This window comes from Engystomops pustulosus, chromosome 2 (assembly GCF_040894005.1).
Source record: "Engystomops pustulosus chromosome 2, aEngPut4.maternal, whole genome shotgun sequence".
Lineage (NCBI taxonomy): Eukaryota > Metazoa > Chordata > Amphibia > Anura > Leptodactylidae > Engystomops > Engystomops pustulosus.
In genome coordinates this window covers 71989739-72008013 of record NC_092412.1, presented here as the reverse complement: position 1 = coordinate 72008013, position 18275 = coordinate 71989739, and the positions used below count along the sequence as shown (strand labels likewise).

Here is an 18275-nt window from a genome sequence, read left to right as displayed (position 1 = left end):
CGGCTTAGATTGGTTGTTTTGATGTTGTAGAAAGGGGGGGTCCTGCGTCACACTCATGGAGTTGAGATTCGTTGCTTCATATCGATATATATTAAAAAAGGGTCACGCCCATTTTCCTAGACAAAAATAAATATGAAACTTCTGCACAAAGACATTTAAATTAAGTTTATTATATGGAAAGTAAAAATTGTTCAAAAGCCGACAATATTTTACTGTGTAGCCATGACTTATAGGGGCAGATTTATCATTGGGGAGGAATTTTACTCCAGTTTTTTTTTTTATTTTGAGCTTGCAGGGCCAAGTTTACACCTTTTTTCTGTCACTAAAATAAAAAATAATGGTAGTCTTAATGATCAGTTAATTGATGCCAATTAACTTTTAATTGCTTCCGTTAGTGTCCGTTTGCACCACTTCCAATTTTTGAGAAGGAAAATTGGAATGAAGCTGCAGTGCTATTATTTCCTGTCTCAAATAACGGAACCACTAATGCAAATGTTGCAGACCGACACTAATGGAAGCCATGAGTACTCAATTGAACATCAATGGACATTTTAAAGGAACCATTAAACTTCTGTTATTTTCATTCTAGAAAAATCCAATATCTGCATCCAATATGTACAATTTTTTTTTTTACAATCCCTCTAAAGCGCTTTCACATTGCCGTTGTTTTTCACTTCCGTGGTTCAGGCTGAAAAAAACCCCCAGGTGTGATGTTTTCAATGCAATGTTAAACCTTCATATTTTTTTTTCTTCCACGCGACTGATACGCAATGGAAGCTGAGCACCAACGCCAATCAGAATGAGGGAATTTTGCATGAAAACCACATGCTAATGCAGATTTCCACTCTCCTATAGACTTCAAAACAAACGCAAAAGACAAAAGTGACTTGGTCATCATTCTAATCTCCGCACTGAGCAACATTTGCACCTTAATTATGACTCCATCTACTACATCTGGGTTCATGTGATAAATCTGGAGTAAGTTTTCTGAAGTGAAAAAGGGGGTGTGAAGCCTCGCTGTGGGCGATGTATCAAGGGCATGTCCTCTGTGTGTGTATGTATAATATACCATGCGGCAGAAAATTCAATATTGCGGGGCAGCAAACTAGACTAGAGGTGCAATATGACTCCCCAGACTTATGGTTGGCGTTTTTTTTTTTTTTTTTTCGCATCAGGGATTTTAGTTTATGGACACATACTGATTGTTTTTCTCTTCTTGGCTTCAGCGATTTTTCACTTGTACAGATTGGTTCAATAACGCATATGTCCATAAGCTAAAATGGGTTCTGTAAAAAATTACTGATGGGGAAAAAAAGGGTCAGTGTGATAGTCCCCATAGATGCCTGTGGCAATCCGGAGGTGGTACACATGTGTGGCACCGTATATGTGCTTTATCATTCCCATTGTTTGTGGGTGTGCCGCCCTATTTCCGATGGAGAGGGGAGGGGTGAGCAGCGCTTCAGGGCCCCGACCCATGTTCACCAAAGCTACGGCCGGGCGAGCACACGTTCGGCTATGTTTGTCTGCATGTAGCCTTATACTACACCAGATTGATTATCCATCATCCAGCAGAAAACCTTCTAGTAGAGATGAGCAGACCTGAAGTTGCTGGGCTGAACCTGAACTGATAGTAGAGGTCCACTCCTTTGCTGTCTAGTTGTGGCTGTAGAGCAGCACATTACTACATCTCCCTCATTGATCATCAGGTGTGACTGCTGCATCTCCTGGGATACATCCCTGACATAGTATGAGGAGTGTCAGTGTAATTTCCTCTGGGCTAAGGACATGTTTCTGCCAGCACCTCACCTGTCCCCTGTAATACCTCCCAGGTATGTGTGCAGCACTGGTGTTAGAGGAAAGCAGCCATGTCTCTCAGCCAGTACTCGGCTTATTACCACACACTATCAGCTCTGTAAACTTTCTTAGCTAAGGGTGTCCTAGTGCAGTGATGCGCCCTGCACTGAGCACACATGAGGTGCTGAGGGGAGTGCGCACTCAGCAGTGTGAGGCGCCTCCCGGCTGTGACTCCGCTCAGGCTATTTATAGACACACACTATTGACTTTAGAGATGCCGGGATCCGGGGATAGCCTTGACATGGGCGGGGTCGGGATGCTGTGTGGGAGGAGGGGGTGACACTTGTCAGGGCTGCTGCTGCCGCTGTGCGCCCGACAGAGAAGTGAAGGGGCGGACGGCTCGTGTATGAGGAGGCGGTGGGTGGTCGGGTGTTCGCGGAGGAAGGGGCGGGCCCGGCGGTGAGTCCGGGAGGAGGGGGCGGGGTCGCTCCAGGAGGGGAGGTGTTGGGTGGTCGGGTGTGATAGTACGGGGAGTAGTAAGAGGGGGCGGTGTCGGTGGAAGATGGCGGCCAGGCGCGCCACTGTACCCGGCACCTCCACTCTGTCCCCGGCTGCTAGGACGGGAGCTGACGGCCTGGCTGACACACATTGGTTTGTTTTTCCCCGGCAGGAGTGTGACAAGATGTCCGGGGGCGGCATGCTGAGGGACCCTCCAGCCGGGACAACTTCAGGGACTGCTGTGGGAGACGAGTCCTCAGACAGCGAGGGCGAACACGAAGGACCCCAGAAACTCATCCGCAAAGTGTCCACCTCCGGCCAGATCCGCAGCAAGGTGAGACCCCTGCCCCCCAATGTCATGTCACATACATGTCACCTGCACTTGTGTCATGTCACATACATGTCACCTGCACTTGTGTCATGTCACATACATGTCACCTGCACTTGTGTCAGCTGTGCTGTCCATGGCATCACCTTGTCAGTCTGAACTGTGCCAACTACCAGCACTGTGCCAACTGGAGTGACTGCACTGTATCCATGTGCTGGGCACTGTACTGTGCCAACTGGCTGACTCTCATCACTGCACAGTATTCATGTGCCCGGTACTGTACTGTGCCAACCGTACTGACTGCACTGTATTCATGTGCTGGGCACTGTACTGTGCCAGCCTAGACTGACTCTCCTCACTGCACTGTATTCATGTGCCGGGCACTGTACTATGCCAACCTACACTGACTCTCAGCATTGCACTGTATTCATGTGCCTGACACTGTACTGTGCCAGCCTGGACTGACTCAAAGCACTTCACTGTATCCTTGTATTGGGCCAACTAGGCTTACTCCACTGTATTCATGTGCCAGACACTGTGCCAACTGGACTGACTTTCTGCACTGTATACATGTGACGGTCACTTCACTGTGCCAGCCTGGACTGACTCTCAGCACTGTACTGTACCAACTGAACTGACTGCATTGTATTCATGTCCCGGGCACTGTACTGTGCTGAGAGTCAGTCCAGGCTGGCACAGTGAAGTGACCGTCACATGTTTACAGTGCTGAGAGTCACTCCAGGCTGGCACAGTACAAAGCCAGGCACATGAATACAGTTCAATTCTGTGCCAGCCTGGAGTGACTCTCAGCACTGCACTGTATTCATGTGCCAGACACTGTGCCAACTGGACTGACTTTAAGCACTGCATTCATGTGCTGGGCACTGTACTGTGCCAACCTAGACTGACTCAAAGCACTACACTGTATAAATGTGCCGGGCCAACTGGGCTGACTCTCGGCACTGCAATGTATACATGTGCTGGGTACTGTGCCAACTGGACTAACTGCACTGTATTCATGTCCTGGGAACCGTACTGTGCCAACCTAGACAGACTCTCAGCGCTGCAGTGTATTCATGTGCCCAGCACTGTGCTGTGCCGACTGGACTGACTGCAGTGTATTCATGTGCCAGGCACTGCACAGTGCCAACCTAGACTGACTCTCGGCATTGCACTGTATTCATGTGCCCGGCACTGTCCTGTGCCAGCCTGGACTGACTCTCAGCACTGCATTCATGTGCTGGCACTGTCCTGTGCCAGCCTGGACTGACTCTCAGCACTGCACTGTATTCATGTGCTGGCACTGTACTGTGCCAGCCTGGACTGACTCTGCATTGCACTGTATTCATGTGCCAGCACTGTACTGTGTCAACCTAGACTGACTCTCAGTACTGCACTGTATTCATGTGCCAGACACTTTTCCAACTGGACTGACTTTCTGCACTGCACTGCATTCATGTGCTGGGCACTGCACTGTGCCAACCTAGACAGACTCAAAGCACTACACTGTATGTGCCGGGCCACCTGGGCTGATTCTCAGAACCGCAATGTATTCATATGCCAGACACTGTGCCAACTGGACTGGCTCTCAGTACTTCATTCATGTACTGGGCACTGCACTGTGCCAACTGGACTGACTGCACTGTATTTATGTGCCCGGCACTGGACTGTGCCAACCTATACTGACTCTCAGCACTACACTGTATTCATGTCCCGGGCACTGGACTGTACCAACCTATACTGACTCTCAGCACTACACTGTATTCATGTCCCGGGCACTGTACTGTGCCAACCTGGACTGACTCTCAGCACTACACTGTATTCATGTGCTTGGCACTGTACTGTGCCAACCTGGACTGACTCTCTGGACTATATTGTGTTTGGGCACTGGACACTGTTCTGTGTCAAGGTGGTTTGATTCTCAGAGTTGGCGGGGCGCTGTGCCCAGCACATGAATCCAATGAAGCACTGAGAGTTAGCCCAAATTGACACAGAATCACTGCCAGGCACAAAATGAAGACCTTAATACTAGACAGCAAAGCCCAGTACATGGCTTATAACAGTCTAGACCTGTTTGGCAGCTTAGGTTGGTTAAGCTAAGTATCCAGGGCATCATAAAACTTCTTGTCAAGCCAGGCTAGAGGAGCACATCCCCCTCCCCCCCCCCCCCCCCCCGTACAGTACTGTGCCGAGCATCTCAATGCTAAACCAATACAATACAGGCGGTCCCCTACTTAAGAACACCTGACTTACAGACGACCCCTAGTTATAAACTGACCTGTGTTAATTGGTAATTTACTGTACTTTAGCCTTAGGCTACAATGAGCCTCTATAACAGTTATCACAGGTGTCTGTAATTAACCTTTTATTGTTAATCCTGGTTCTTATGACAACCCAACATTTTTAAAATCCAATTGTTACAAAGACCAAAAATAGTTACAATTATAAAATTTAGTTCCGACTGTCTATGATGGCACAACACCATGCCTAATACAGTACTGTACTGAGGTGCTGTCTATGATGGCACAACACCATGCCTAATACAGTACTGTACTGAGGTGCTGTCTATGATGGCACAACGCCATGCCCCATACATGATATAGTACTGTATTGAGGGTGTGTCTATGATGGCACAACACCATGCCCCATACATGATATAGTACTGTATTGAGGGTGTGACTATGATGGCACAACACCATGCCCCATACATGATATAGTACTGTATTGAGGGTGTGTCTATGATGGCACAACACCATGCCCCATACATGATATAGTACTGTATTGAGGGTGTGTCTATGATGGCACAACACCATGCCCCATACATGATATAGTACTGTATTGAGGGTGTGTCTATGATGGCACAACACCATGCCCCATACATGATATAGTACTGTATTGAGGGTGTGTCTATGATGGCACAGCACCATGACCTTTACATGATACAGTCCAGTCCAGCACTGTGGCCTGTATAAGATTAGTATTAATGTACATAGTACTTTACTGTGCATCTATCCATGATGGCACACTAGTGTAGATATGAATGTAGGATGCACAGCCTACTTCTCAGCACATAACTGTGTGTATCGGTCCAGGTTTGCAGAGTGCTATGCCCAGCAGATGAATAATGTCTCAGGTCTACACTGTTATCGTGGTCTGAGCAGTGCTATGCTCTCTGTCCTCAGCTATAATAATGGTGGCCTGGCACAGTTTGCCATGTTCTGTGAATAAGGATGAAACAGTCAGTCTGGCTATGCAGAATTATACATTTATTCATCAAAGACACGGATTTGTCATGCAATACTTTGGATTGGTAGACTACTGTAGGTTGGACCTCCTCCCACTTGACAGTGTTGGTATACTTTGTGCTGGTGCCATGTGCCACCTCTGGTCCATAAGGCTATATTGTACGTCTGTGTCCTGCTCTAGGAGGGGTATGCTCGTTGTCAGATGATGGTTCTGGTGAAGCTGCTTGTTTCCTGCTCTCTGATATGTTGAGCGGATTACACGCTGTGAAATCTAGCAGCAGGGCTGGATGCCCTTTTAAGCTGTGCACAGCATCCAGGGTTACAAGCATTAACATAAGCTTGGGTAGCTGTGTTGATCCAAGAGCAAATCCAATTCACAACTGGATGATGGAAAGAAGTGGTTTTTTTCCCTTCTCATTTTTCCCTTCTCTTTTACATGTGACTTGTCATGTATAGATTAATATAAAGGTTCAGTAAATATTCTGTATCTAATGACTTGTCCTGACGTCGGGGCGCAGCTTGTTTTTTGTTCCAGAGCTGCAGTCGCGGTTCTTCTGATGGTTATTGGAAACGGCAAGCGTGTTGATAGTCCCATCCGTGACAGCTTTGCTGAACTCCTGTAATGCAGCAGGATGCTTAGTGTTTTTACATGAGTCCCTGGTGTATAGATTACACTCAAATTAAAAGCTTCATAACAAGGTATAGAAATTTTGAGGGATTTAATATCTGAATTGTGGAAATGGTTCTGGAGCCTTGTGTAAGGTTACATAACTTTTCCTGTACAGGATAAGTTTTTAATATTTTTATGTAGGCTGCTTTATTTTACATACATTTATTTTAAATGGGGGGCACCCTTGCTGCGACCATTAATGAGAACTGGACCGTTGGGGTTCCAGCAGTAGGACCCTCACGATCTGTCTTGTGAGTAAGGGATAGCTTGCAAAAGTTGGTACAACCCCTTTAATTGAATAGAAAAGCAATTTCAAACTAAAGCACAGACTTAGGCTGGCTGCAGATGAACGTTTTTCGTCCCTGAAAATGGAGGTTTATGCCAGCTGCGGGAGTCCTTGCATCATCCAAAAATATGATGGAAGGATTCCCTATCCTCTAGCTCAGTGATGGCGAACCTTTAATGCACTGAGTGCCAAAACTACAAGCAAAAAAGAGATATTTTCATAAAGTGCCAAATGCCAATTTAAAGTAATTCACAGGTTTCAAACGTATTGGCGCTCTGATTACACCAATACAAGAGAAAGAAGGAGAAATTTGGATTGTTAGTGTATTTTCCCTCTAAAGTCCTCCTAACAGGATGAATCATGGGTCCGGAGAAGAGGCTACAATGATAATCAAGCTCTGTCCACACCTCCTTGATTCAGGTCTTGAGTCCTGAATGTTGACCTTTGTGCTGGGCAATGCCCTGGGTGCCCAAAGAGAGGGCTCTGAGTGCCACCTCTGGCACCCGTGCCATAGGTTCGCCACCACTGTTCTAGCTGAACTTTGGAGCTGGTATCTTAAGACCTGTTATAGTTTGGCTGTCGGACAAGGAGTCCTTGCATCATATTTCTGTATGATGCAAGGACTCCCATCCTGTGAAATGTGTTCAGTCAGTATGAAGATACATGGGTTGAACACGTACTTCTAAGGATGTTTTAACATCTGCCCAAATTATCCAGACCGATGACCGCATAAATTGGCATGTAAATGCCCCATTGACCCCACATCTGCCAGGGAAATGATTTGTCGTATCTGATACTTTTATTTTTCTGATTTTTAATTCAAATATATATTTTTTACAGTTTATAATTGGGAATATATGGCAAATACACAACAAAAGTTGCTGGTCTGAACTACTTTTTTTCCTCAAAAATATAACAAAAAAGTGTGTGAAACCATCGTTGAAGTGAATTTCTTTTTGTTAAATGCACATTTATCTATATAGTTAGTAAATGAAGAATGAATAATTCTAGTTTTTGTGTCTTTGTGTTTTTAATTTTTTTTTTTGTCTTTTATAAACTCTGCCGCTTATAAAGTTGGTGATACCCTTGTTTTGCTTGATGTAGTGTTTATTGTGTACAGATGTGGATAAGCTGGTGATTCAATTCATTAAAGGGTTTTCAGATTTATAAACCACTACAATGAATTAGGATATAGAAAGGGCGGAGGGAATAGAGAAACAAGGTATAGTATATTGATAAATCCACCTCTTTGTCAGTCTGTATTGATCTGATCGATGTTGATGGGTCATCTACTTAATGTGACTATTGGTTTCAACCACTTCATAGATGGGGAATCAGGACCCTTAGAAGTCTGTGACTGTGAGAGTGTAGGATATACTACTATAAACCCAACATCCACTTTGTGCCAAGACCCCAAAATACACCAGAAGTTAGAAAACGTCTTTAGAATAGTTGTTCTAGAATCCCCATTTCCTTACCGCAGACGTGTTGATCTGTGTCACCACTTTAGATTCCCGTTTTCTCTTTATCTGCTAAGTGATTATTCTCTGTGTAATATAATAGCCGGCACGTCTGGTTATTCAGCAGTGAATACGTCTAAGCTTTTTCTTCAGGTTATCAATGTCATGAGTACAAGTCAGTCTGGGTACAATGCCGCACTGACTGAGGTTATCACTTCTAGTTCAGGGCTTGATCACAAGTGACCTATACTTGGCACTGTGTGTTGACCTGTACCTGCCCGCAACCTGTCACTTGAGGTTATAGTTATTATACACCTTGACACACAGACCATTCTTCCAAGATCCACATTAGTCTTTAAATCAACTGACTTTTTTTTTTTTTACATAAACAGTGGATTAAATATTTTCCTTTTATATCTGTGATGCCTAACACATTATTTTCTATTCTTTTCTATTCTTTTCAAGGTTTTTTTAAAGTGTCTTTTTTTATATTTTCTATGTTTCTTTCCCTTGAGTTCTGAAGGCTGTAGATGTTCTTAATCAAGGACCTAGTTTTACAGTGCAGTATTCTGAAGATTGTTACCAACCTCACACAAAAAGGCTGCTTATATATTTTTGTATATATTCATTTATATTGTATGTTTTTAAGTCTGTTTTATATTTCTGTAATTTCATCAGTTTTTTTAAATTTGTTTTGCATCAGTAAGGCTAAATTCACACTATACTTCCCTTGTTAGGGGGGTGCGGAACGGTAGAGGTTTAACGTATTGGTTCAAAATACCATTGACAATGATTGTAAATTTTATGTTGTCCATTATGGTCAGTTTCGTCATGGATCTGTTATCCGTGCATTTTTTTTTCAAATGGAGGAAAAGAACTTAAGAGCGTCATTTTTCCTGTCCAAAAAACACATGAATTATGGATACCTGCCTAAACGGAACATAACTGATGATATAAAATTTGCATTGATGTCAATGGGCTTTTGAAGCGATATATTAACCTCCGTTAAACCTCATTCTTTTTTTTAACTGATTTAAGGAACGGAGGGAATGAACGGTAGTGTGAAATGCTAAAACTAGTTTTGGAGATGTTCACCTGTTTTTTGTGTTTTATCACTCCTGAGTTTAGTTCAGAATCTCTAAAGTAAAAAATAACTGCAGACCCCACTCCCCACCCCCACTTTTTCTTATCTAACTTATGCTGTAGGATTTTTGAGCACACACAGAATAAAATGCAGGAGAAAATTTCATGTAGAATGCAAAAATGAAAACAAACCTGTCGCATTGAGCATGGTGTCTGCTGGCAGCATTATAATGAACAACGGGAGCTAAGCAGAATGCTATATACAGTGGGTACAGAAGTTATTTAGACCCGTTTCACTTTGTTTCATTGCAACCTAATGGTAATGCCCAGTTATGTACACTCTGCACCGAAAGTACAGAGTCACAGAAATGTAGATATTTTTTTCTAATTTATTAAACAAGAAAAACCTGAAATATCACATGGTTATAAGTATTCGGCCCCTTTTGCTATGACATTCATATTTGACTTGCATGCAGTCCATTTTGTCTGATCCTCAATGCGATGGTTCTACTCCTTCATTGGAGTCCAGCTGTGTTTAATTCAACTGATTGGACTTGATTAGGAAAGGCGCACCCCTGTCTATATAAGACCTCACAGTGCATGTCAGAACACTTGAGAATCATAAGGTCTAAAGTCAAGGAGCTCGGAGCCAGAATTGGGGCAAGGCACAGAGCTGGCCAAGGTTACAAAATAATTTCTGCAGCACTCAAAGTTCCTAAGAGCACACTGTCCTCCATAATCCTTAAATGGAAGAAGTTTGGGACGGCCACAACTGTTCCTGGACCTGACCGCCCAGCTTAACTAAGCAATCGTGGAAGAAGAGCCTCAAGACCACAGTGGCTGAGCTCCAGAGGTGCAGTAGGGAGATAGTTGACTTTGTGGAACTTTCTCCTACCACTGCATCCCTCCACCAACTGGGGCTTTTTGCAGAATGTGCGTCATTCCTAAACAGACTCATGGCTGTACTAGCGCAAAAGCTACTTCAACTCAGTACTGAGCAAAGGGGCTGAATACTTATGACCATGTGGTTTTCAGTTTTTCTTGTTTCTTCTTGAAGTATCTTCCCCTCTTGTTGAAAGGGTAAGAACCAAGGATAGTTGTTAATAATGGGACATAAATTCAACAATACAAGTAATTGTCTACAGGTCTTCTCAGTAAATTCAGCCAAAAGTTAAGGCAATGTGACAGGTTCCCATTAAAGGAAATCTACCACCACGAACCAGTAATATAAACCAAACACACATTACATATGTTGCCCAGCTCTTGAAAATTCCTGTGGAATTGCTGAGAGCCGGTCGTGCGCTGTTGAGCCCACAGCGCATGCACAGGAATTGCCAATAGCTGGGCGACAAGGCAGTACTTTGGCGGAGGGGGGAGGTGGGCAGTAAACCTGCCAAGAGCAGTCCATAATTGATCGATGACTGAGCCATTAGGCTCATTTGTATAATTTTAAAAATACTTTGGGGGGTCTAAACGAGGACTTAACCAGCACGTAAGTATGTTTGGGTTTATATTTGTGTGCTTGGTTTACATTACTGGTTCCTGGAGGTAGATTTTCTTGTGTTCCCAGTGGGTAAACAATTTAGCAGGCATTATCAGACATTTCACTGCTTCTGTTTGATACTTTCCTTGTTCCTATGTGTTTTTTTTACATTTTGGAAACAAAGGAAATTCTACCGAACTTATCACTGGCTAAAACATATATGAAATAGGGACTCTCGATCAATCAGAATGGGAAGTTATAGGTGAGGTAGTCCCTTGGATCTCGCTCAATAGAGGACACTAGAGCTTTAGTACTTATATAGTATAGAGCTCCCTTTTACATTACATGTAAAGAAAACTAAATCATATTATATATTAGATTAAAAGCTCAGAGCAGCAGATGCATTTGCTGTATAAATATAATAAGCAGTATTGTCAATACCTGAAATAGCCGGTATTGATAATACATCTGTTACAAGGATGCACATCCTCTGGAATGAGGAATAAAGGAAGTAAAAGAATTAAACTGCAAACAAACTTCCTGAAAGTTTTGTTCAGTTCTTTACCCCACCCCTCCGCCTGCTGTATGTGTTGTGCTAAAGATTTACTCAAGAGTCCTTCTCCGTTCTCCATCTGTCTCTAAGTACAGAAATGTTAATTAATATAAACACTTTAGTAAAATAAACTAATTTGGCAGAGTAGATTTTATTCAATTTTTTTCTGAAGCTAGAAACAAAAAATCCTTTTAAAACACTTTTTAAAAGACAATTTCACTGCAATCACTTTACATAGATCAAGTTGTAAAACAGTAGAAGGTTTTTTTTATACGTCAGACTTGCCTTAAGACTAATACTTGCTTTTATTTATTTTAGTCAGATTTTTATTCAACAATTTACAAGATATATGAAAAGAAAACAATAACATAACAATACAGACAATCACAAAAAAATAAAACAACCTCCCACTACCCATCCCAAAGAAGTAGGCAAGTGGAGACCATCTGGCAAACTGTAATAGAATAAGTTGATACGTTAGGGTAATGATGCATCATACAGACTTATTTTGCAGAAGCTCAGTACCTGTGTGAGAACAAAAATGCTAAATGTGAGGAATGGAGAGAGCCATAGACTTTCTATACCGAAGACTCATACATAGATCTAGTAAAAGCATGGCTGGGTTAATCCAGGGTCTCCATCCATCTCCCCCCACAGTAGTTAAAATTTCTGTGGAGTTTTGATTAGACTCAAACATAACAATATTATTCACCTTATCAATCTATTCCTGGATTCAACCTAGATCCATCTGGTCTCAGTGGTCTTACTGGCCATATATAGTAAGTTCTGCTTCCACAACTGTGCTGTTATTTTTAAGGTTTTTCAACCACAGTCAAAAGTGGTTCCAGCAGGAAGGAGAAGCAGAAATCCTTCCTATTGATCCCATTTCTTTTGATGGTACTTCTGGCTGTGATTCAGACAATACTGTAAGGTTGCATTTACAAGAGCGTATGAGGGACTTGGCCGCAAATTTGGGGCGGTATATTCATCCCACTTGGGCGTCTATGGCGCACTGGCACAACATATGCTCCATCTTTGGCTGTAAGAACAGCCGTGCGGCATTATTGTCTATGGAGAGGAGAGGGGTGAGCAACGCCTCTTCTACAGCGCCTGACCTGTGTCCTCCTTAATGTGACTCCATGCTAAAAATATGTCCAGGTCTTCATGCTAAAAATGTTAATGATAGAATAGACGACAATCCTTTCGATGTTTACACATTTTTATGTCAGTATTTATCAACATGGTTGTCCAACTACTAGAAAATCAGGTCTGAGAAGGATACGATGAACAGCATTTCACCGGTTTTGTTGAAACTGTGGTTTACAAGTTATACAATAATCACAACCCTAACTCGTTGTACAGCTGAAGCGGCACGTCACAGGCAAGTCTCACAATTTCTGGTTGCACAACTCTACATGCCGTGTGCTTATTCATGGCACTTGAGTCTTGACGTTTGGGGCCCCTGGGAATATTCTAGAGCTGTCTGACAATTCTAGATTGAATGTCATGTTGTTACTGGATTAGCAGAATTTTTGGTGAACATGAGCAATATTGAGAAATGTAATTGTGAAACATAGATTTACTGGTGGGAACACATCAAGCAAGGGAAACTGTACATTTGTATCCATAATTGAGGCGATTCATCTCCGTGCTATCTTTTTTACATTTTGGAATGCTCAGTGACAACAAGTCCATATAGTCCTGTGTGGTCCGGTGTTGTCACCCAATTTACTCTGTTTTCATGTAAACTTTGGTTATCAGTCCTAGTGCTATCTGAGTATCCATTTTTGTAGTCCACGTGTCATTGAAGTTGTTAGATTTTCACAGCAAAACATCATGCACCCACTGACTTCAATGAGGGATTCTGGTCAGAGTAGTGCATGCTGAGATTTTCTCCGTTAGGATCAGATTGGCTCAATGTGCCATTCAAAACATCAGATTTGTGCGTAGCACAATCGGTATATATTGACATGTCTGCTCTGTCCTATGAAGAGTCGGACAGCACGTGGACTTGAAAATCAATCATGGGCAAGGGAGCTAATGTGGATTAAGATTGACGCTACATACATTACCTGAGCCAAGTTTCACAGGCTGTCTATTTAATTTAATGGTAATCTTTCAAAATTAAGCATGATAAACTAAGGACACTTTCTCATAGATTCTGTGACTCTGGTAATCTAATATATGTTATCCATGGCCCCCTTCCTTCTAAAATCTAATTTTAAAATTATGCTTATGTGTCAGGCTCTGGGGTGGTCTTACCTGAGTCCCTCTGTGCTGTAGCTTCCCAGGCTGTTACACTGTGCAGGAGCACTTTCCTCTCCCACTGTGTGAGATAGGTGGTGGGGGATGCTGAATCTGCAACATGGAGGGCCTCTGGTAACACCCACTTCAAGACCATTAGCATAATTTAAAAATTTGATTTTAGAAGGAAGGAGGCCATGGATAATAAATGTACAATTATTACCACAGTCACAGTGCCTGGACCTATGAGCAAGTGCCTATGATTTATCATACTGGTAGATTGATGGTAAATTTTCTTTATCGTAATAGCCCAATTTAGTCCATTGGTCATGTAGGGACCCTGCTACTTTTGATACTAATGGTACATGTAAATTATGTGGAACAGGCCATAGATTTGTGAAAACAAGATTGCAAGTAATTGTTGAGTATTTTGCATCTGGTCACTTTTAATTTTGTATTTGTGTATCTGATATGGTACTTCTTTATCCTCTCCTCTACTTATTACAAAATACAAGATAGCGCTTTGTAATTTGTACCCAGGAAACTGATATTTAGATAAAGATCACGAAACTCCGATCCCATTTCATTTAGTTGGTGCTGAGTGAAATCCTAAGCAAACATTGCCTTTCACTTTAGTTACAAGTTGTATCCATTCCATGGAATTAATAAGTCTTTTAAATAATGCACTTGCACTTTATTTTATAGTAGCCAATGAATTATTTAAAGATGTTTATTCTTAGGCAGACAGTTCCTGGTCATGGCTGGTGAATGCTATTGTATTGCCTTTTCGGCATAAGTGGATACATGAAACCACCAGTAAAGCAAAGTATAGCGACTGGAGAACCTCTCCACTTTGTTAGTTTGTAAAGTTTATTTAGACTTTTATTTTATAAACTTGAGATATAAAAAATTTCTATATGAAACTTTGGCATTGGATATATCCGGTTCTGTGGCACGTAACAACATAATCCTGAGATTCTGCCCTGAAAATGACCAGTTTGTTTCTAGGTCCATGGTTGGGAAGATCTAGCCATTTGCAGTGGGCCACTGTCTATACATGTACTATCTGCTTGGGGGATGTGCAATAAGGGCATTTATAGCCGTCTAGCAGTCATGAAGAGGTTAAGGGTATGTCAATAAAATAAGAAAAATGGTGCGATAATAAATGTGGGAAAAATGGATATCCTGGGAAAATACAGTAATGTGCTCACCTCCTGATGTTGTGCAGGCACAACACTGTCAAATGCATGTAGAGTGCTGCCTCGTCCTTGCCTCCGAATGTAGGCAATATACGGTGACCTGAGGTGAAGATGATATACTCCGATCCTTCCGTGTAGTTCAAGAGAAAAATGGACTTGTGTTCCGGCGCAAACCCATACATTTTTTTTAGTCATTTAAAGGATCTTTAAAATGCCATTTTATTACAAAAAAAGGTTAAAAAGATAAAAGTATACAATAAGACAATATGTTTCGCGTCACACAACTGGACGCCTTGTCAGGTCTATCGATCTATGATGATAGACCTGACGAAGCGTCAGCTGGATTTGGTCTACCCATGTTTATACCTGACAGAAATACTATAGCCTGTTTGTAACATAATGCCACTATCCTTTGTCGGATGGAATTGATGCTCACTAAATCTTATGGCAAACTCTTTTCTCAGAAACTCCTCAAATGACAATACATATACATATCTTCACTCATCCGTGTATATTATAATGTGAAAACCTCCCATTTAGTAGCAGTGCTGTTAAGATGAAATTCTATTCACACTGATCAGAAATCCCCCCCCCCCCCCGATTTTGTAGAATTTACATAAAAATAAACAAACATTACAACCGTGTCCCAAAATGTCCAGTCTATCAAAATATGACTATTATTTTTGGCGTTTAACCCCGTAATGGAAAATAGTGCCCGAATGGTCGAAACGCCACTTTTGCGTCATTTTACAACAACATTTTTTTAATGAAAAGTGATCAAAAGGTCATACAGTCCCCAAAATGGTAGGGTTGAAAATGTTAGCTTAACTTACAAAAAATGACTTGTTACACAGCTCTGTACACCGGAGTATGAAAAAGTTATTGGCATCAGAAGATGGCAACACAAACCATATTTATTTATTCATTTATTTTTTATACACAAGCTTTTTAAATGTATTAAAACACAATAAAACTTGCTAAATTTTAGTTTCCCCTTCATTGTACCAAACCAAACAATAGTCTGCTTTGTCCTTTCTTATATACACAAATGGGTTTCACCAATTCAATGGGTTTCTGTCCTGAGGTATGCCATTGTCCTGGGAGTGGTGTGTTGTTCATTTATGCATTCATATTTTTATTTCCGAGTTAGTGTTGACCAGAGTTGGTAGAAATGTACCGACTTTGGCTTCTCTGCTGTTATTAGTTGTTGCCACATTTTTCACAGTAGTAAGTTCTTCCTCTAAGACCAGAGAAAGAAGGTTTTACCACTGGGTATACCTGTAGTCATACCAGAACTGCTAGAACTTTTGGTACTCTGGTTATTTTTTCCTATACAAAACTGAGTGTTCATTGCATGTGGCTTTGCTTCTGCAAATAAATGGGGAGGAGCTACTATAAAAACAATTTTTTGGCAGCTGTTTAAGTTGAGGCAATGCATTGGATTGGAATCATCAGAAAGGATGAACAGAAGGATAAGGAGAAAAAAAGAATGCGGTCATCCTATCACATCCTCACTCTGCGGCCCCTGTTATGAGCCATTTACCAAACCTTAAGGTTTTTCTCCTTGCTGAGAATTGTCCAATCAGTATTTTCATGGACCCATTTACTTCATTGGGAGCATAGGTCTCGGGTCCAGAAGTCACAAAAAAAAAAAATCCCTATAATTTAATTTTTTTTGGCTCCACCGCTTATCACAGTGATGAGAGTTGATTGTACCTTTTCTTCTTTGACACTTTTTTTTCATGAGCTAAAACCCTTGTTTAACAGTCTTTTGAGACTTTTATTGTGTTTTTTTTTCCCCACCAGCCTTCTTTTTGGAGGGCTCTGTAGGTTTCCTTTAATTTACTACTAGAAGCTGTGGAGTCTGCAGTGTATAAGCAGACGGCTCATTCCTAGAGAGTTGCTGGCAGAGCAATGGTTTTGGAATTTCTTTAGCAGGTAATTAATCATCTAACCCTGCTTTTTATACCTCTAAGGAAAATCTTCAAGTGTCTATTGCCCTGGAAGTCTGGCCTGTCTGTGACCCTATAGTATGCTGCCTGGTGAGAAGCTTCGATGTGAAATGCTGGGATTTTAAAAAGTTGCTTGTTCAAATGATTGTCTGCCGAATTTGTGGGGCTTAACCCACATCATTGTGTCCCTACTTTGATTCCTGCAGTATATATCCATATGTTACCCTAATGTAATCAGTTAATATTTGTGCTAAATGTAGATTCTGTTAATTGTATATCTGGAAGTGTTCTTATAATGGAGGGCTTGGTTACTAAGGGAGGCTCTGTTATCAGGTTTTCACCATTAAACCTAATAACTAATTCCCACAAAAGTCTTAATACTGTACCCATATTTTATTTGTATAAAAATCCATAGTTCAGATATAGCGGAAAACACTGAGGGAGTCAGGAATTAGCGAGCTGAAGGCAATGTTAATTGACTTGGCGGAAGAGAATTCCTGAGGGAAGGGGGAATGAGGGGCTAGGGAGACATTGGCTGAGTCACACAAATATGACTCTTCTCGCATGGGAGCAATGCCCAATGATCTTTGCTTTCGCTGTCAGGCTGAAGTCGGATCCTTCCTGCATTGTGTCTGGTCCTGCCCTAGGGTTCATGTCTTCTGGTCCGAAGTGCTGGAGTTCCTAAATGTACACTTTGATTTCCCACGATTACTGTCTCCCTCTGTGTGTCTCCTCGGTATCATAAATGAAGTCATCAATGGCCACTATGACAAAATCTTCTTTAGGTTTGTATTATACTACGCCCGAAAAGTGGTGGTGATGACCTGGAAGGACCAGGAGCCCCCTCCATTAAAAAGATGGATATTACTTATTAACAGCGTCATTCCCCACTACCGGTCCCTGTATGTCAACAGGAAGTGTCCCCAGAAGTTTGACCGCATCTGGTCCAGATGGTGCGAGACTCCCCATACAGCCTTATAACCACATGTGATATATACTCCTCTCCATGATGACGGAGACTGAGCGTGCTGGTATGTGTGTGTGTGCGTGACTGATTGTCCCTGTGTCAATAGTTATTTGTGTTGTATCAAGATGTCTGGTTACAATATCTGCTGTCACTTATCGCGGTACATCCCTTAGTTAATATTGGAACGCAATAAGATCCTGGTCATTACCACGGATGCTATTCAATAATTCTGTATTGTGGGGAAGAAAGTATGTAACAGACAATCTTGTTCTTTGGTTTGTTTATTGCAATTGTTAAAAAAAAAATTTTCCAAAAAATTTGCAAAAATAAATACTTTTAAAAAAAAAAATATGACTCTTCTCATCCCATTTTCAAATGAGAGTATTCAAGTTTAGTGGGTGCTGCGATAGTGTCAATTCAGAAGTTGTGAGCTACAGATCCAGGGATCTAGAAACATATCTGGAAATGCAAACTACAACAATCCTGATGCGATCTGAAAGAGTAGAACCATTA

General features: G+C 41.8%; 1 protein-coding gene across 4 annotated transcripts in view; it reads left to right on the top strand.

Moving 5' to 3' along the window:
• Positions 1-18275, top strand: part of DGKH (diacylglycerol kinase eta) — a 136802-nt gene that overhangs the window by 16192 nt on the left and 102335 nt on the right. For 2 of the 4 annotated variants that reach the window (XM_072135276.1, XM_072135272.1), the window contains exon 1: positions 2326-2626. In XM_072135276.1, the coding sequence (XP_071991377.1) occupies positions 2357-2626 (270 nt within the window). In that variant the 5' untranslated portion in view covers positions 2326-2356. Of the gene's footprint in view, positions 1-2150; positions 2254-2325; positions 2627-18275 lie in introns of those variants that run through there. The other 2 variants (XM_072135274.1, XM_072135273.1) reach the window with 2 other exon arrangements.